At 42.0% G+C, this 20,964-nt stretch overlaps 1 protein-coding gene across 1 annotated transcript in view; it reads left to right on the forward strand.

The window, feature by feature from the left end:
- The window catches only part of RYBP (RING1 and YY1 binding protein), a 41,910-nt gene extending 23,192 nt beyond the window's left edge, over positions 1-18,718 (forward strand). The window contains exons 3-5 of the mRNA XM_053953528.1: positions 10,424-10,600; positions 10,715-10,813; positions 14,724-18,718. Coding sequence (XP_053809503.1) covers positions 10,424-10,600; positions 10,715-10,813; positions 14,724-14,976 — 529 coding nt within the window. The 3' untranslated portion in view covers positions 14,977-18,718. The remainder of the gene's footprint in view (positions 1-10,423; positions 10,601-10,714; positions 10,814-14,723) is intronic.
- Positions 18,719-20,964: the final 2,246 nt, after the last annotated feature.

The following is a 20,964-nucleotide window of genomic DNA, read 5'->3' on the forward strand; positions in this document are numbered from 1 at the left end:
CTGTGTTGTTCCCACAGTGCCTGCACAGCAGCTATCGACGGCAGCCTGATTTTCCCTGTGGCTTTCCCGGGCAGCGGCAGCGTGTGCAGGATTGCTGGAGCTGGACACCCCCAAATGTCACTGGTACATCTGTGTTCACTTATCACATTGTGTTCAGAGAACACAATGGAGAAAAAGAGCTCCTCTGAGCACATGGTGGCCTTTTGAAAACGCATGTCTGCCTGCCCCGTCCTTCAGAGCAGCTTTTATTTCTTGGCGTGTTTAGAAAAGCAAGCTGGGTTATTGAGCAGTGGGGTTTTCTCTAAACCACTGGCAGTGACCTTTTCACTGCTGATGGTGTGAAGGAGTAGGTGAGGTACCAGTGGGACCAGCTCCCTGTGCTGCTTCCTGGGCAGTGTCTGCTCCACCTTGGAGCAGCCCTGATGTCTCTCTCAAAGTGCACGGCTGCTGCAGGCTGGGGCTTTGTCATGAAGCTGCATTCCTGGCTGTTCAAGGGCTCTTGAAATGCTGCTTTCATATGAAAGGAAATCCTATCATTGATGTTCTTTTAATAAAAAGGAGGTTTGGCTTGCTGGAAAAGCTCAAGTTTTGCTCATTTAGGTAAAGCCTGCAGTGTCTGATGTAGCTGAATTAAAATTACTGCCTTGCTCAATTGACACTTTTTTTCTTTTAGTGGCATCCCTAGAGATTTAGGGCCTATTAAGTTTATTCAGAATCTGTGGTAGAAATGGTAGTTTGTAATTTTGCTTCTATCTGGACTTATTCTGGTTGGTAAATAATAGAGAAATCTTCATTTTAAAGTGTAAGGTATTCCAGTGTCATGCAAGTGTAGCAGAATTTTGCTCTGGTAAACCAGCCCACGTATTTTGAGGGCATTTTGCAAGAGTTGCTTAGTAGAAATTCTTTCATTGTTTTTAAGAAAAGTCTCTCTATCCACTGGTTGGGTTTTCAAATGATTTGCATTTTTCACACAGTAAATATTATGTGCATTTAAGCACTATTCTCCAAATTCTGGACTGGTGATAGGGGATCAGCTTGAGAATTTAATTGACTTTTTTTTTTTTTTTTTTTTTTTTTTGATAGGGAGCATATTTTCTTGGCATCTCTCTTTTTTTGTTTCTTGTTTTCCAAGTTTGGTCTCTCTCCTGGTGTGATATTGAAGTGTGAGACTCGAGTATCCCAAAACCTGGAGGCAGATGCTCACAGATGGGACATGTCAAGCTGGATTATATGTGACAATGTCCATTATTGGTCAGGATTTCAGTGTCTGAAACAGAAATACATATATTGGCTCCAGTGATAAGGTACTTTTTTAACACCAAGCCTGGTATTCCTAATTTCTAGCTTCAGTGCTAAAAACTATTATTTTCCTCATTTTTTTGTTATTTGAATTTATAATACAATAACCATGAGCAGTTGCTTTGGGGAATCTACATGTTAAATTTTTGTCAGACTCATTTATCCCCTCATGCTGCCCAAGTGCACTTTGTTACCAGGAAGTCTTGAGCCAGTGTGCTTTTCTCAGGATTACATGTAACTTAATAAACAGTTAAATAAGTATTTTAAGTAATTGTTTTTGTAGCAAATGTGTGTATTTTATTATACACATCTTGATTGCTGCCAGCTTTATGAACGGTTTTCAAATTTTTGCTAGTGAGAGCAGCTTATTTTTGTCAAGCAAGTAAAATGGCCTTAGTTTTATCATCATTCTGGTGCTTGTATGCAAGTAAATTTTGTGCTGAGATCAGTGGTTTTCCATAACAACTTTGCAAGTCCCTGTAAATCATGGAACATTTGGTATTTTGCAGTCAGGTATGGCCATAGATGAAAACACCAGAAGCAGCTGCATGATAAATTCTGCTCTTTGGGAGTGCGAAGTAGCGATTGGAATTTTCAGTGATGGATTAAACTGAAGCTCCAAGTGGATCTGTGATGGGTCAATAGCACAAGCAGGGCAGTTGCAGTAAGTTTCCAGAAATTGAGCTTGTGCAGCACAACATAGAACTAAAAATATTGGTGACCAAGGAAATTGGCATACCTAAGTGGAATGATTTTGGAATCTCAAGGCCATCTTTTCAAGTTTGGGCTTGGGATGATCTTTATGTTTCCAGTTGCATCTCATTTCAGTTGTGTTTTGTGTTTTTCTTCACACAGTTTTTCTGTTGCTGTAGATCTTCTTCCCTGTACATGCAATAAATGAATAGGAAGCAATGCTCTTTGTGGAATGCATAGGCCTGGACCAAACCACTGCTGGTGGTAGAGGGCAAGAAGGAGAGTTGTAAAGTTGTTTTTATTCAGCTGGAATTTAGGGTGATGTTGCAATTGGGAATTGATGCCATTTTAATCTATTACATATTGTGAGTTTTGTTTTAAACAGAAGAGATGTATTGTGCTGTATTTTCTTAATTTATGATTTTTTTTTTAAACAGACCATTAAAAAATCTTAACAGAAACTTTTTTTTTTTTTAAGTAAAATAATGGAGCAAGAAATCATCTGAAAAACTGTATTTCTGGCTATCTACTTTAGTCTTACAGAGTCACAGAATCCTGGAATGGTTTGGGTGGGAAGATACCTTAAAGGTCATCTTGTTCCACCCCCCTGCCATGGGCAGGGACACCTTTCACTAGGCCAGGTTGCTTAAAGCCTTGTCCAACTTGGCCTTGAACACTCCCAGGGAGGGAATATTTTGTATATAGTCATGAATCAGAAGTAGTAATTTTATAGTATTTGTAAGCATAATAAAGTTGTGATCACTTGGACAGTTCTGCTTCCCCATCAAACAAGACAAAAATGATGTTAAAACATGGTAAATTTGGTGTTTTGCCAATTCTTTACTAATTTTATACTTATTTAATTAAGGGTGTTAAATCCCTTATTTAAGGAAATGTTACTTTTTAAATGAAAGCAGAAAAAGCTATTTCACACATTTCCCCACTCTAGTCCTTAAAAGATATTCCTGTTGGAAGTTAATTCCAGCAGATGAGCACAGAACAATCCTTAGTTAGAGTACACAGCTCTTCAGCACTGTCTTGCTGGGTGTGGTGTGTGAATTTATTTATTTATACACACCCAGAGCTCCTGCACTGCCCAGTGACAGGGAGCTGTGGGGGCTGCAGCTTCAGGGGTGAGCTGGGACTGGCTGGGGCCATCCAAGTAAGTGTTTTCCAGGGATTTGGACTAGTCAGAGATGTGGGATGAGCCTCTGCTGGGCAGCCTCGGGGCTTTCGCTGGCACTCATTAGTACAGATTAGATATGAAATAATCTGCTTAGATGGGTGCTGCAGGTGAGCAGGCAGGTGAGGCTGCCAGCACAGACTGTGCTTCCAGGCAGGCTTTTCCTCTGAAAGGAAGAACAGCAGTCTGTCTTCCAGAACTTCAGTGTGACTTTTGTTTTGCCTCCTGCAGACACAGTAAGTTAAATTTCACGGTATTAGCGCTTAAGTAAACGTCAGGCTCTGTTCCAATAACTGATGCTCAGCATTGTTACTCATCATCACTGCTATTTGCAATCCTCACTCCAGTAGCAAAGAAGCCTGAAGAACGACTTCTGTTTAACTCTTGCTTTTGGCTCTCTGTTCTCCAGTGTACAGAAGCTGCTGTTTGCTGCTGTCTTGAAACTGCTTGGTGTCAGGAACCCTCCAGAGAGGATTTAACACAGGGTTAACCCTCCACAGGATAAACCTGTGCTCCAAAGCACATGCACCATACAGTGTTAGCTATCTCTTTTTAAATGATTTTATAGTGTTGTGTGATAGGCATGGACAAGGAGCAGAGCCCATGGGATTTGGTAGAACAGACCCAGGTTTGTGGTCACTCAGGTTCAGCCCTTTTTAACCAGAAGGCCCACTCTGTGATTTATCAATTTCCCAGTGGGGAAAAAAACCCAAAACAAACCAAAAGAGAGGCCAAATGCTTGCAAAAATGCAAACAATGATGCTTCTCTGCTGAAAGTTTTCCAACAAAATCCCAAAGAGCCCCATTTTCTGGCTCAGGGCTCATTTCTTGCTGGCTGCCCACCAGGTCTAAGTCCAGCTGTGCAGGAAGCACCATATAAGATGTTCCTTAATTTGATAGGAGGTGAATGGTCCAGATTTACTTTCATGTTTGCATTTTGTTTGCAGTTTCTAGTTCTGTACTGTGTTAGAGTGGGTGTTTTGAGGAGTTATGTGACTACTTCCTTTTGGGGTGGCAAAATTCTGGTCAAACTGCTTCCAAAAACATCTTACAGCCCTGACTTCAGATTTCTGTACTGAGATTATATGGAACAATGTATATTAAAAAAGAACTGGAAAAGTACTGAAAAACTTATTACACTGTACTGATGAGCAGTCATAGTGGAATCGTTTATACAGAAGTTTTAGGACTCTCTTAGAACTGTTTTTGCATGTTTTCATTAAAAAAAAATCAGAAACGTGAGCTGCAGAATCTGTGCAGTGACAGCTCTGGGAATAAACCTCTTTTGTTTATACACTTTGATTTGTAAACATGCCCAAATATTTTTTAAAAAGTAGTGCTGAGGCTCCTGTAACAAGCAAGAATGGAGTATTTTTTTACAGGCATCATTCAGAGTCTCAACTCTCCTCTGGTGGCACTTCCCAGTAGCCAGGAATGCCTGTCCTGTTCTGTATGTGCCAGTGGCAGCTTTCATTTCATTTAATAACGTTCTCATTCTTATTTGATTCAAAAGAAAATTGAGAAAAATAGAAAAAAAGCAGATTTTCACTCAAAAAGGCAAAGAACTGGCAGCTTTGTGTGAGCCCAGTAAATATTAACTACTGAAAATAATTTTGAACTTTTTAAAGTTTACAAACATAAGTATGGGATGGTGTGGGGGCGGGGGAAGATTGAACAATCTGAGAAGTGACCCGAAGTCTAAAAACTTCTGGTGGAGAAACAAAAAGTTTAAAACACTCTTCTGAAATGTGAAACAGCTCAAGGTTTGTAGTCATGGCCAGGAATAGTTATCAGCAAAACTGAGGCTTCTTTATCTCTGTTGCCTGTTCTTTACTCTTCCAAGGAGGTGGAAGACAGGGACTGGATGGTCAAGGAGAACTGAACATTTGAACAGATTTTGGAGGTGGCTGTACACTTTCAAATGTACTTAGTTTATTTTGTGACAAATGGTTGCTTTCTTTATGTGAAGCTGTTGTTTCTTTCACATTTTTTCTAGACTATTCAGACTTATACTCTGAGTCTTGTTGCTGTGCCCATCACCTGGATGTTCCTTAGATGGACTTCTGTATTATTAAATGTCTGTCTTCTAAACAAAAACACAGTGCTAGCACATCAGTGTTAAAGGAAAATCTGTTCTTCCACCAAGATACTGCTCAGTCACATATTTCTAGTCTACTGTTGTTACTGTTGCTTTGTTTCCTGGGTCTCGTGGAGAACTGGAGATAAATGCATACAGCTTCCATACTGCTTTGCAGTTCTACTCTAAGGACAATGTGTCCGTTCATCCTTGTTCTTGTCGCTAAGAAGGACCCTGTGGTCATCACAAATGAGCTGGAAAATATTCATGTAGGAATGGGGGCTCACCCCATCATGTTTGCAGCTTAATTTCTCCAAAGCTTTGGTTCTTCTGGATGTAAAATTCTTTTGAGGAGATGTTAATTCAGCTTGTGCTCATGGGTTAGTTTCTAATCCTGCTTCATGCTCAGAAGGATGCTTGTTGTATAAGTGTTTTGGCACTAACTGTTTCATAAACACTGTAAATACTTTTAGTCTTGTTTTCTTGTTTTTCTTTGAGCAAAGATATATTCATGTGTGACTGGGGTTATTAAAATAATCATGTACTTCACACTGCACAGTGCATGAAACACATTTTCTCAAAGCACGGCGGAGCCGCGCAGAGGTCGGCTGGTATCACCGTGTGCATCAAAGCCAGAACAGCATGAAATTATCCAAATCCTCCCTACTTCACGTTACATGAGGCTTTTGACTCTGAAATCCCACTCGATGCCGCTTTCATTCTTCTGATAACATAGTTGTAGGGAAGTCAGAGCAGTTGTAATTAGATCCATGTTCCTGGGGATTGCCGGGTCCCTCCAGGTCTGTGGTGCTGCAGGGATAAAGCCCAGTCACTTCCCTGTTCTGTGGTGTCTGCAGGAGACTGGTGCCTTCCCTTTTCTCAAGGCAGCGTGGCCAGAGAAATCCCAAACAGATACAGAAATTAGTCACATGAAAAATGAGGTGCAGCTTATCCTCCTATATCCCTCTTGAAATCCAGGACTGAGTAACTCCCGAGTTGGATGTGTGGTGATTTGTGCTGCTGCACTCCTGAGCCTGCTTGCAGGGGTTATGACTGGAGCAGCAGAATTCCTTGGTGTCCATGCTCCTGGATTTGGTTCTGAGGCATGCTTTAAAGGAAATGCAAGTAGTGAAGCACTACTTACCAGAACCTTAAAGTTACACTTCACTTTTTAATTTATTAAAAGAGAACAGCAGTGTAGGTAGTGAGCCCTTCAGAAAAGTCGTGCATTTATTCCACTTCCCATGAGTGAAACATCCCAGTGTCACTTCACTTGGCAATCTGAGGGTACAATATTTGCATATAGTATATATATAGATATATATGTATATATGCATATATTTTATATTTGCAGGCACAGTGTTTCTGTGAAGTCTGTTACTAAAAAGTAATAAAGATTATTTGTGTGCATCATTTACTGGAGTTGATGGTGAAGAGACCCAGGTGCCACAGCCATTCTTAGAGCAGACAAATACATTTCAGCTTTTTCATGCAGCAGCATGTCCTTGCTGCAGAGGTCATGAGTTGTTGTGCAAATGTCTGCTCCTGGGATGTAAACTACAGTTCAGTTAATGTGAAACAATTTATTTGTCTGTACATAACTTTGAAAGCACAGTTTAATTTTGTTTAATTTCTCTTAGAGGGGGAGAAGACAATCCTCTTCATGTTGTAAAAAGAAAAATTATGTGGATTTGTTTGTCACATCAGTGTTGGATCTTTACTCAGGCTGTCACCTAAATTAGGGGAAAATTGCTCAAGCAAAGCAAAACTTTACTATCATAAAGAAGTTCAAGTAGGAGAGAACACACTTATTTCAGATACTTGCATTGAAAATTCAAGAACTAAGTCTAACACTAAGTATTGCATCTCTTTGGATAATTTTTGGGAAGTTGAGGCTTTTTAGCTGTGATCTGTGAGTGGTGTTGATACTTCCAACCTTCGGTTAGGTTATAACGTAGTTGTTCCTTAAGCATGAGTGCTGGTTAGGAAGCCTGAAGAGGCTGAGCTAGGGTTTGATTTTTGCCACTTAGGTGTATTCTCTGTGTACCTGTACACTTGAATGTTGCCCAAAGCAAACTGATTAGAAGATTTTGGGATAAGAAATGCTTAATACTTGTTTCTGTAGCTGCTTATTCTTAAAAATAAAGTTTAAAAGTAGTTGCAACTTTCTGTTCAGATTGTTCTGCCTAAGTGATAACTACTTTAATATAACAGAGGTGTATTTGGGTTGAAGCATTCACTTTGGAGGTGGCCAAATAAATGATTTTTGGTAGGCAGGGAAACTTGGAGTAAATTTTGGATGTTGCAGCTGCTTTGCTCAATTGTGGTTCCTATGGTTGTAGTTTGCTGTGGTTAAAAATGTGCTACTCAACTTGCTTTGCTTGGCTTTTTAGTAAAGGGCTTTTAACCAGTGTGTCCTGGCTGTACTGGCAGTGTGGGCCTTACTTAAAGGATTTTATTACTGCTATAATTATTACTATTACTATGCCAGTTACTTAAATTACCTGGTTTTTACCCTTTTCCTAAGCTTGCTGCTGGCATGGGTGAAACAGTCAGATTAGGAACTGGAACGTTGTTGGGTTATTTGCATTATTTTAAAAAAAAAATCTGTTCTAGTAGTGCAGCAGACCTTGAAAGATGCTCAGTGTTGACTCAAGTCTCAGCAGCTTTGTGCTCCCTCCCTCATGGCAGGAGCAAACCCATGGGCAGGGCTGGTTCTCCTTCTCACAGGACTCTGGCTGCTTCCTGCTCTCTTCCCTTCCAGTTTTGGCTTTGCCTTCACCAGCAAACCATCCTAGTGGCTAAGAGGGAATATGTAAATATGGATTTTGGAGAAACGGCTGGTTAGGTCAGTGACTGGCTAGAAAATGATCAAATTTAATAAATGCACAGGTACAGATAAGGGGCAGTGTCTCCACAGGAGTGCTTTAAGGCTGGTCCTTTTGCCATTCCAGCCTTCTCTAGGGAAATACAGTGGGACATACTTATGTAGGTTTGGTTTTTATTTTAATTTGCATTTTAAAATTTGTATCTCTCTTCAAGCAGTACAGCACTCCTGCAACAGGAAGGGCAGCTGCGCAGGCTGGGCACATGGCTTGGAAATCACATCACAAGGATCACATCAGAGTTGTGTAAAGTGGGAAAACCTCTCAGATTCATGAATTGGGATTTCCCATGAATGGTTCAGGTTTCTGACTTAGCTGGTTGTGTAAACAGCAAATAACTGTAAGTCTGGGCAGAAGTGGCAGCTTCAAGCAGTGAGTTAATCATGCATAATCATGCAGGGAGATGGTATCTGCCCTCTCTTTGAAGATTTCTTGACATTTTATCTTTTTTTTTAGTAGGCGGTGATCAGGTTGCTTGACACAAGTTACTGTTGTCAGCTTTTAGTGTGGTTGCATCAATCTGAAAATCTTTTCCATGTAACCAAACCACTTCTTTTTACGTGTTTCTTCTCAGTCATACACACAGAAATTGCTGTGTACTGGATTTCAAGGATGCTAAATATCTTCACTGTTGTGTGGAACAGGTAACTGCTTGATCTGATCTACAAATGTTCCAGTATCACAGTTAGTTAAGGCTGAACACCAGATCATTGTTCACTCAGATGTGTATGCAGATTGTAGCATCACCTGAGTTACAGTTTCTGTGTTGGGTAAAAAGTCCAAATGCCAAACGTGTTGAGATGGGTCAGGGGCCTGATTTCAGCATGTTGCATAGACTTTATAATAATCTGTGGTAGAAAAATGAAATACTTGGGTATATCTGGCTTTAGTAAAAACATGTTGGTACCATTATACAGGAAACCAGTACCACGAGAGGCTTAGCAGATACTTGGATTTTCCCATGACAGGGAGTAGAAATTCTCTGGGAGTTCCCTTGCATGTATAATCTCTCAATGCAAATGTTATGTGTGAGCAATTAATGTTTTATACTTTTTTTCCAACACATTACACCCCTAAGTAGATGCTTGAAACCTCTCTGGATGTTTGTAGTAAAAGCTGGGTGCAGGTACAGAGCCCTGCAGCACAAACCCCTGGGGTTCTGTGTGCCAGCTGTAGAGCTGATGGTACTTGGTGCAGCTTCCACTGGCAATCTGTTGTGGTCTGATCTTTGTGCAAAATTTGAATTGTATTTATGAACAATTTAACAGCTCTGGACAAGCCTGGGCAACTGTTGCAATTAGTATTTGGTTTATTATGGACGACTAAGGGAGTTGATTACCTGTTTTTGTTCCTCTCCCACGAGCTGTGTTCACAGGGAGCATAGATCTTTCTGGAGTGTTGAAGAATTCAAACTGATCATGAATAGCCAAAATATTCAGAGTATAACTTGCTTTGTGGTATGCCGGGGGGGAAAGTTTTTTGGGTTGTCAAGAGAGAACATTAGAGTTTGGATGAAGAATGCAGGAGAGACAAAGGTACCAATTCCTGGGGGATATGAGGATCAATAACCAAGATATTGGTTACATGCAAAGCTCCTCTCTGTGTCAGCCATAACTTGCAGTGGAAGCAGCCTTTGAAAGGCAGCTTGCTTGTGTTTTTTGTCTGAGCACACTGGGGATGGGACAATGGTGTGAGGACGGTGTGTCGGAGGCTGGCACGGCTGTTCCCAGTGCCAGTGTGAATGCCCACTTGTCTCCTGTGCTCCTGCCAGCCTGGCCCTCGGGACAAAGTCATCTCAGTTACCTTCTCTTGTTCTTTGTTATTTGTGCAAGGTTTGCTGCTGCTGCTGACCCAGAAGTTTATTTGAGAAATTAAACTGAAGGTTATGAAGGAGGCTGACGTTTATCAGGAAACTTCTTTTTGTCACATTCTGTTCCTTTTCTTAAAGTGTATGGCTGGCAGCTTCTTGAAAGCTGATTTTTCACTATTGTCCCCCCCAAAATTGGCTGTGATTTCATGACATAGATGAAGAAAGGGAGCATTATACTTAATAATGTTAGATGCTAAAACCTGATGAAACAGCAGTTCAGAGTATTTCTTTCTTTTAACATTTCTGTCTTGTTTGGTAACAGCAGTAGTACTTCACATCAAATAAGGACATCCATTTGGTTCTTTAAGTGGAGTGTTCTTCCCTGCTTGCTGAAATAAATCTTCATACTGCTCTCAGTGAAGTTATTTTTACTGTGTAAGACTGACTGTAGATCTCTCTTTTCATTGTCATTATAGAAAACCTAGAATAAACTCTCAGTTGGTGGCACAACAAGTTGCCCAGCAATATGCAACCCCACCACCACCTAAGAAGGAGAAGAAGGAGAAAGTGGAAAAACAAGACAAAGAAAAACCTGACAAAGAGAAGGAAATTAGTCCAAGTGTTACAAAGAAGAACACTAACAAGAAGACTAAGTAAGTTTGAAGGATGCAGTATTAAATGTGATGTGATTTCTGTAGCACTGTGCATTGGTTAATTGTGCAGTTAAACCAACATCGTAATCTCCCTCTTCCCTCCAATTCTCACAGACCAAAGTCAGATATTGTGAAAGATCCTCCTAGTGAAGCAAACAGCATACAGTCTGGGAATACTACAACAAAGACCAGCGACTCAAATCACACTTCAAGGTAACTCTAAACTAAAGTTGAGCCTGTGGTATCTGGGAACTGTGTTAAAAAGCAAACGCTTCTTTTTTTCATGTATGAGCACTTGAACACTCTGCTACTGAGGACAGATTCAGGCTTCGGAAATAGTAACTCTGTTGTCCATTCTGTTTTCATTTATCTGCTAAAATAATTGTATTGTCAGTTGGGTAGTAATGCTTTTTACCGTAGACACAGTGGGGGAAAAACATTAACCAGCAATCGTATCAAATTCTTATCATCATTCGATAGCAGTAACAAAGGTTACTTTTTTACTTCCTTATCCGTAATTCAGTCACTGTAATTGTCAAGATAATTTTCCAAGTATACAGGAACTAAGCATACATGAGCAGATTTGCTGGGATCTTGCTATCAACAAAAAGCACAAATGGCTGGTTTGATATTTGTCTAAGTTTGAAATGAGCGTATGGAGAGAGGTTTATTCCTAGTCTTGCCTATACTGTTCTTCCATTTCTTAAAATCAAAAATTCAGCATCACAGAACAGTTTTTGTATTATTGAACTTGAGAGCTACAAGAGGCAGCACTGAACTGGGTCCTTTGCCTGTGTGGGCAGTATAAGAATTGCATCTGTCTTTAAAACGTGCTGTAATAGGTGTTTTGTAGTGAAGCCACATGACCTGAGGCAGTATTAGCTGCAAACACTTGTAAAGCACATGGGAAATATGGTTGGCACTGCTGATGGCATTCAAGTTGGCAAGGTGTGACAGCAGGAAACTCTTATCTTGGAAGTGTTTCAATTATAGCATGAAAATCTTTAAAAAGAGGGAATATCCTTTGCACAGTAACCCACTGGAATGTGGTGAGGGCAGTGTGAAATCTGCTGTGCTACAAGACTGAGCTGTTTGCAGAGACTGCTGTTAACTCTTCCTCAGCCGCCAAAGAGAGAAGCGTCCGTTCCTGATTTGATTACAGAGAGGCAGCTTTATTGCAATGACTCTTTTGTTGTCCTGTTCTTCTTTAAACTGTACTTATTTTGAGACTTAGGATGCAGGAAACTTGATGTACTTGACTAAAGACATAATATTAAATTGAGAGATTACATCAAATAATTGTTTTTACTCATTAAAGGAGTCACTCTGTCTACTGCAAAGTCTTTTAGTCCGTGTTTTGTGGCAAGCTTTTGCCAGGCCTAATTAAGCCTTAATAGTACCAGGTCTAGCTGGGTATTTTTAAAGGATACCTCATCTCCTTTACTACTTAAACTGTCTTTTAAGTGTTTTATTTAGTGGAACTTTTCTTGCAATTCACTGTTCTCAGGAGTGCTGTCAAGAGCCTTTCTCTGATTTTTACAGAATGCTAAGTTTTTTTCATGCCCAGATTGCTTAACAGTTTTTCTGGGTTTTTTTTGTAAATTGTCTCTTAGGGCTCTCTGGATTTTTAAGAAATCTTGTTTAAATTTCTTGGATACCATGCCTGTTTCTGACAATATGTCTTGGTTTATACCATGCCTTCCTGTGTACTTTCAGATTGAATGTTTTGAAACACTTCACTTATTTGGCTATAAAACCCTTTTGCTATAAACCTGAAGCATCAGGGTGTTTAATTTTGCAAAATAACATGAGTGGGCCAATCCCTTTCTTCTATAAGAAGCAAAAATTGTATGCATGTGCTGAAGAGATTGGTGGTTTCCATCTGTGCTTAATCAACTCTTTGTACAGGGGAAACCCTGAAAACCTCCCAGAGAAATGGTTGGGAGGCTCAGTTCTAAAAGTGATAATGTGAATGTTTGTGAGTGGGACTGTGGGGAAATCCTGTACCTCAGCCCTTCTTCCCACATCCCTTCCATGTTACTTTGTCCTGGCATTTAAAGATGCATGGGCAGTTCCATTATTTCTTTTTTTTTTAAGCTAATTACAACTCTCAGAACTGCCTTTTAACAAGCAATAGCCAGAGCTCGCATCCAACCCTGTAGGAAGGCGGAGGCAGCAGGCTCTGTTCCGGTATATGGGCCAGCATTTTGGCTGTTTCTGAGTACAAGAGGAAACAAATGACCGAGGCAAATTACAGGAAGAACTGGGTTTCCTAGAGGAGCTCGGGGCTCAGGGAGGAAAACACGTTCTCGTACTACGCTTCCGGGAACACTGGTGGCGGGGGATCTGCCGGGACGGTACCGGAGCGCCGGCGGAAACCACAAAACCTGCTGAGCCAGCTGGCCTTTCTTGTAAGCCACAAATGAGGTGGCATCATTTCATCTCCCCGTGGTTGCCTGTGCAGCTTGGCAGCTCCTCTGAGTGTGTCTGTGCAGCGTGGGTGCATCTCCCTGCCCAGGGAATCCAGAGCACAGCTCCAGGCTTGGAAAGGCCAGTCCTGGAGTGAAGGGGCTGCTGCAAGTAGGAGTTTTATTGAGTGTTAGCCCAATGCAGCAGTACTTTGGGGTTTTGTTGTATTTTCTGTGTATTAAAAATGCTTTTCCTGTGGTACTTGTTAAAAATTGCAGCAGCCTCCTAGGTTAGATAAGAAAATACTATTTTTGGTGCAGTAACTTTATTTTTGGTGAGGAAGTTTGCAGAAATACAATTGTTCTATTTTGGAAGCTGTACATCTGTCATCAATGCATTTTTCTGTTCTGATTCTGGAATATCACTTGGATAACTGCTGCTTAAGGACTTTCTCCTTGTTAACTTTCCACTGCAAGCCATTGAGTATTCATGGCGAGTAGAAAATGAGCTTAATTCCCTCTTTTTCTGTTTTACTGCACTAGCCTTGTGTGCTGCAAGTGAGGAGGAGAAAAGGCAGAGTGGTTTAAAAGCTGGAGCTTGATCCCAAAGTAAATTAACCTTCCCTCCATCCCTCTCAATAAGGCAGTTCTCAGCAAGCTACTTTTCACTGATGTATAAAGACTCTCCTTTTTAATTTCCCTATTGGGAATATTCCGCTGCTTAAGTCTGACCCTTAATTAGGAGCAAAAGCTGTAAATTACAGCAGTCTCTGCAGCTGACTTGGAATTTGCTGGGAGCTGAAGGAGTGTCCAAGGCTTGTTGAAGCAGAGCTTTGGACCAGCCCGTGAAATGTGCTTGAATGTCAGCTTCCTAGAGCTTCGACCCTTCTTAGCTACATTACTAATTGAATGATAGCACAGCATGCAAATTACCAAGATAATCCTAAGCAATAAATACCAGTGAGTTCTTTTTGGGTGTTTTGTGGGTTTTTCTGTCCCCTTTTCTTTTTCCCTTAACCAAAAGCTCTGGCTGCAAAAAATTCCACTGTACATTTTGGATTTTATTTACAATAGCCTCGATTCCAGAGGGAACATTATGAGCTATTTTATCCATAGGCTGATTGGGCATCTGATTTGTATAAGCTCAAAGCAGCTGAAAGAGAAGCCAAGTTGTCCCAGTGCCTGTGTTGTTTGTAGCTGCAGAGTTCCAACACGGGGAATGAAAGAGCCGTGGCTGAATGCTTTCATGTGGTTTTGTATTGCAGAGTCACAGCCTTGTCTCATAACATCAGGGCACATGATGAGATGGTGAATTTAGATAAGAGAAGTCTTTCATCTGCCCCTTGGGGAGCAGATCCTTTGCTCTGTCTGGCTTGGCTCTGCTGTGGTGTCCTCCTTTCTGGCAGGGTTGGTTAGGGAGAAGCCTGCAAGAGACTCCCTGTGCAGAGCTCTGAGAGACAGGTTGTTCTCTGGGTCTGAGTGTGCCCTGCAGCCCTCAGAGGCACCGGAGCCTGGCTGGCACAGGGAGCAGGTCACACCTTCACCCTGTGCTCTGCAGCACTCTGCCTGCCTGGGTTCTCCTCCCAGCCACTGCCATCTGCACAGGCAAGGCAGCACAAGTCACACAGAGTTTGTTTTCAAATGCTTTTCCTAATAAACTTTCCCTTTCTCCTTTATTTTTATCCTTTTAATAAACATCTTCTCATTCGTTTTAGACCCAGACTGAAAAATGTGGACAGAAGTACCGCACAGCAGCTGGCAGTCACAGTGGGAAATGTCACAGTAATTATCACAGACTTTAAAGAAAAGACTCGCTCTTCATCCACGTCGTCTTCTACAGTGACCTCCAGTGCAGGATCAGAACAACAGAATCAGAGCAGCTCGGGCTCTGAGAGCACAGACAAGGGCTCGTCCCGTTCCTCCACGCCCAAGGGGGACATGTCGGCAGTCAACGATGAATCTTTCTGAAAAATTGCACATGGAGTTGTGGAAACTATGAATCAGGGTATGAAATTCAAACACTCCACCTGCCCACGCTGTTCAAATCCTGGAGAGCCTCTTCTGTGCTTGAACACACTTTCTCGGACATCGACCTCTTACTGATGCAACCAGGACAATTTCTGCTTGCCGTGGGCATCTGGCCACCAAGGAATTTCTCACCCTAGCGATTACTCTTGACACTTTTATGTATTCCATTGTTTTATATGATTTTCCTAACAATCATTTATAATTGGATGTGCTCCTGAATCTACTTTTTTATAATATCTGCTGTGCACAATTTTCCATGAACATGACAACTTTTTGTTTTGGGATAGGGAGTGGGTGGGTGGGAAGGGGGCTTTATTTATTGCATTCACAAACTCCATCCTCTTTCAACATATCCTTTTTAAGTTCAGTTCTTCTTCCAGTTATACTGTGTACTATCAGTTTTGATATAAATTATATATAAATATATATATAAATAAATATATATAAAGGGTTATTTGAAACCAATACATGGAAACGCTGGTGCTTGAAACACTGTGAAGTGATAAAACAAAATAATTGAACAGTTCAAGATCTGGGACAGTCCCCTTCTGTGAAAGTACTGAAACTGAAATAGAACTGGTCTTAGGTGAAAAGTGTTCCTGAAGGTTTGAACCTGGATGGGACCTGTTCTCTCTATTGTTCCTTCCCCGTTTCTTCCCTAAGCAATGGCTAAAGTGTACTGGACACGGTTTTAATTGTTACAGCTTGGGATCTGAGATGAGAGAGGATTGCTCCAGGCAGCTGCTGTTTCCCCTAGGGTCACTCAGGCTGGTGATGTGCAGGTACATGCCCAGCTGGAGCAGAGCATTCCCAAGCAGACTGCTGGTGTTACACCCCAGATCCGTGTGTTTGCTAACATGAGCGTGGCTGTGTCATGCGCAGCCAGTCCCACACGTGTTGGTGTTGTTATTGAATTCCAGCCAGCAGCCTCAGTGCCTGAGGTAACTAGACCTGGAGTGGTTGCTGTGGGTTGAAGGCAGCCTGGGAGCAATCTCTAGTTCAGGAACCGAGCTGGTGCTGGCTCCAGCCGCAGGTGGGTCCGTGCTTGTCAGCCCTGTTCCATCTGTCCCGTCCATGCTGTTGGGGTGGCTCTTATCCTTGAAGTCCATCTGTGTCCCAGGAGTAGTTTCTGAACAGCATCTTGTCCAGTGATGGGCTTGTCAGCGTGCGGACACTTCCGAGTCTCCTGCTGTGGGAGCAAAAGTAGGGAAAAGTTTTCATGCTGGCAAGTGAGCGACGTGTGGCTCATGCTCATGACCAGCATCTCCTTCATTCTTACTCTAAAGCTATCCAGACTATGATTTCTTTTCCTGGCCTGTTAGTATTGCTTTACAGTTTACCTTCCATGCATTATCCTGCTAAAACACTCTGCTGAAGAGGTGAAACAAACTTTTTTTAAAAAGCAAAACAAACCCCAAACCTCTTTGGCTTTTCATCTTTATTTAGTGGCCCCAGGGTGCTTTGCAGTAATTTCAGGTGCAGAGGCTGTGGCTTCATCTGACATCAAATGCATAACTTTTGGGCATGATGAAAGAGGGCCACATTTTGACAACTTTGTGCCTGCTTGTTATATTGTGAATTATTTGCTTGGCAAGAGAAATTTCTCTTTGTGGAGGCAACTGATTTAAGATTTCTTTTAAAATCTGTGTGGTTTTGAGTAGCAGATGTAGGTTCCTTTCACACTGGCGACAGAAATGTGTGAGTAAGGGATCTGGTAGGGCCCCTGCTTGAAGGCATGTGCAGTGGCAGTGCCTTGGCAGCAGTGGTTTTATTCTGAACATTAGCATGGGCACCCCAACTTAATTCTGCTTATATTCACAGTATAGGCTGTCTTTTGTAAGCATTTTTAAAAGTATTAACCAAAGGAAAACAGATGCTTCCTATAAGCATCAAGACAATTTATTATACATAGTTTTAAATACTATGAATATCTCAATCCACATTTTAACATTAGTGGGATATTGCAAAGACATTCCTTTTCCAGTTTTTACTATTCCTTTAAGGGTCTCAGGGAGGGTAAACTGGTCAGCCATATTTATTTATTTTACTGAAATGTATTGGAATAATTTTTTAAGAGAGATTTTTTGAAGATGCCCCTGAACTTGTATATTTTGCACTGCTTTATAAATGATCCATTATCAATTAGGCTTGCGTGCATCTCGGCCGTGATCCAGCCAAGAGCGTGAGCGAGTGGCAGGTCCCGCTGGCCTCAGCAGGGCTCATTCTGGTGCTTCAAATCAAACCACGTGCTCACCTTCTTTGTTGGATCTGGGAATTTGTGCAAAAAAAAAAAAGAAAAAAAAATAGCATTGTGTGTACCAGGAAATCGCTTCTTTTTCAAGTGAAACTAGACCTGTAGATCAGTTGAAAAGCTTTAATGCCGTACCCAGCTACTCGTGGTAAAGTCAGTAACATCTGTCCCTTTGGCGTGCCTCCTCGATGAAGTAGCTTGCTATAAACAGATGGGAAAATTTCTTTGGAACGAGTGACCTGTAATTCTGCAATCAGTTAGGAAAGTGCTAGCGAAGCATTGAACCCCCCAGCCTCATCCCTAGCTGTTGTGTTGTGGGTTTGAAGGACAGCGTTTGCTTTCACAATTCCAGAAGTTGGCGTTCCCGCGGCACCGCAGGTGGGGTTCCCTCCGCGCCGTGGCCGTGGGCCGGCCCGCCCTTGGTGGGGAAGGTGTTCCAGAACCAAACCAGGCTAACACTAGTGTAGGGAAGGACCAGATTCACGGTGTTCAGTGGCACAGAACGCAGGTAAGTGGAGCACAGTGTTACGATGGCAAAGTTTCGACTCTTACACAGACACACACAGACACCGACACAGCTTGCCTGACTCGCTCAGTTGACGTAGTTCTGCAAAGGAAAGGTGACAGCGTTTTACACCACCAGGCTATTTATTTCAATTGGAACTTTGCTTCAAATTGGACAGACCCAAAATTTGGCAGCAGCTTCTGTGAGTTTATTTCCACTGAGATGTTTTCACCTGCCTTACCAAGATCATTCTCAGTCTACTTTTTTAAGCTCTACCATAAACTTAAATTATTGAAAATTTATTAATTGCTGACTATATAATAACCTTTGCTTGTATGTAACCGAATGGTTTTAAGAGCCAACATTTAGAGTATGACAATGGAGCTGAACAGTTTTTAATGCGCAAGCAGTTCTGTTCTTGTGTATGACTTGTAACCTTAATTTACTGTGTAAAGATGGTTACATTATTTCCTTAGCTTTGTTTGTTGGAGACAAATATAGATTGCTTGTTTAAGTATGTCAAAACATAATCTTATCTTGTGGATTTTTATGTTAATGTATTATACGAGCTCTATTTTTCATTTGCCCAGAAAGACAGCTTGTATAACGCTTCTGAAAGTTTTTCCGCTCTGTAAAGTCTTTAGAGCTGACAGTCCTGTTAGGTTTGTTTTAATCTTCATGCTAAAGTGTCAATGGTGGTTTTGTGAACTGGTCAGAAATTCACAGGTCTTAAATGTTTTTGGGAAATTTATATTGGACACTGCTCTTTGTCTAGCAAATAAAAGATGTTAATATATTCCTGTTACTGGCATGTGCACGACTGTTATTAGAAGCCACTTTATCATTTTCCTGCTTTAAATAGAAATGTCTATTTATGAATTCTGCTTGTAGTTTTTTCACAAATAAAATAGTAAAATTTAATTAAATCTGCAAGCTCTCTTTTTTGGGAGATGCCAGTATTCAGAAAAGGTGGAGAGTCCTGTTGTTGGAGCAGCTCCTCAGTGTGCCTCGCTCGTTCCTGAGCCACTGCTCGAGCACCCACTTCTGCAAACACGGGTTGTGCCCATGGAAAACCTCAGTCAAGCGAGTCAGTCCAGTCTGTTCCCTGGGACTCACGACTTGGGGAGACTTTGTGGCAGATGTGTCTGCAGAATTTGGGTTTCTGGTCCCTGGAAATAATAATTCGTCCCCTTTCTGTAGCTACAGGAGTGGCAAGGCTGAGTGTGGAGGATTTAGTGAGACCCCTTGGGAGTTCCTTTGCCTGTCTTGCACTAACAAAGTCCCAGGAGTAAATTTAATAAAATGTAATTGGGAGTCTAATTGTATTTTTGTAGCATAAAAATACTGGTATTTTGCAAGCAGTGTTTTTGTTCTTTGCCTAGGAAACAAGGTGATGTGAATTACTGTGCTCTTTCTAGTTCGTGTTTCCCCTCCACCACCGAGATGGGAGATTTGTGATGTAACTGTTCAAATATGAAGTTGAAATTTGAAAACAAAGCAACGGATAAAATGCGAAGGGGACAGAATCTTTTTCCTGGGAATAGGAAGGCAGTTCCTAAAGGAGAAGGCATTTGGATACTTTTAGGTATGCTGAGGGAAGTGTGTGTTACAAAGAGAGGTCGCTTTAGAAAACCCCATGTGCAAACAGACGCTTGAATGCTTTTAACCTCAGTTGGAAGCGATTCAGGTGCCTTTGTGCCAAGAATGAGAAGAAACAGGAAAGGTAGTGGTTGTTTCACAGCCCTGAAAAGCACTTGCTTGGCATGCTGAGCACTGAGGAGAGGAACAGTCCTGGCCTTGAAGAGTGTACAGTCCCTGTCCTCAACCTGTGACCAGCCAAAGATGCCAGAGCCATCCCTGGGGGCAAAGCATAAGAGCTGCAGGGAGAGGAGGAGGCGGCCGCATCTTCATCACCTTGATGCTGAATATGAAGGTAAAAGCTTGAATGGAGCTAGCAAAAGACTTCCATGGCAGTGTTGTCTGCCACAGAGCCTGCCCAGTCACCCCTTTGCTGGGATTTCAGGTAACTGGTCCAGAAATTTCTTGCCTTGGAGCCACGTGAGCCAAGGGCCACCTCCAGTGCCGGAGCTGCAGTTCTCCCTGCCGCTGGCTGCCACTGTATGAAGAAGATGCTGTGCCACACTCACGGATTTGTGGATCCCTCCAGGATGCACGTGTTCAGACTCGAGCTGGTGGCTTGCCTGGCAGCAGGCTGGATGGATTCCTACAGCCCCACTTGGTTGTTTAAAGGTAAACCTGAGTCTATAATGCTTTAAACAGAGCAGAGCTGTGAAGCCTTCACTAGTGATTCACAAACTGATCAGATTAAAAGAAAACCAGAACAAACTGATCTGGAGAACCAGCAGGATCTGGAAGGAAGAGGGAGACTGGCTGCATTTTGTAACACCTGGATGCCCTCATGCCTTTTGTAGTTGTAGCAAGGAGGGGGAAATGTCAGGTCTTTCTGCCTGCCTTTCTCTCAGCTGTTCCTTGAATGTTTACGTGCCCAAGTCTTGCTTGCCTTTGCTCCTGCTGTCAGCAGACACAGCAAGGCTTGTTCACTGTTTTGCCTCACGATGACGGATTGCTTGATATTTGTGTGGAGCCTTTTCCCAGACAGGGTTGGGGCTGATGCTGATTCCAGCTGAACCCATCTAATAAGAAGACACTGGAAACTTCAGCTGTGTTTTCTCATTGTTTATTCTCAGCAGAGAAAAACCTGCATGCAGAGATCACCAATAACATCAAAGGCTGTTTCAGAATTTCCTAATCAAAGCACTTCACACCACTGCAATTATCCCACTTGCAAAGCTTCCCTGTGGCAGAGCATGGAAGCCTGTGACAGTGAAGAGCACTCTGTGCCTAACTCTGGTCTGCAGTTAGTACTGATAGTAAAGGCAAAAACGCTGTCTTCCTGCAGCCAGTGCTGCACATCTCAGCACTAGCCTGCAATCCCCTGTTGCTCCTCAGACAGGGATCACTCCTCACTCAGCAGGAACTGATCTGGCAGCCCCGGCTGTGCAGGAAGCACGGAAGGCACGAGCCAGCTGTGCTTCCTAGATGAAGAATCAAGGAACAAACACTCCCTTGTTCTCCTCTGTCTCCATACAAAAGGAAAAAGAAAAGAGAGAGACATTGTTCTCCACCATGACTATTTATTATTCCCAGGATA

The sequence above is a fragment of the Vidua chalybeata genome, chromosome 12, assembly GCF_026979565.1.
Source record: "Vidua chalybeata isolate OUT-0048 chromosome 12, bVidCha1 merged haplotype, whole genome shotgun sequence".
Classification (NCBI taxonomy): domain Eukaryota; kingdom Metazoa; phylum Chordata; class Aves; order Passeriformes; family Viduidae; genus Vidua; species Vidua chalybeata.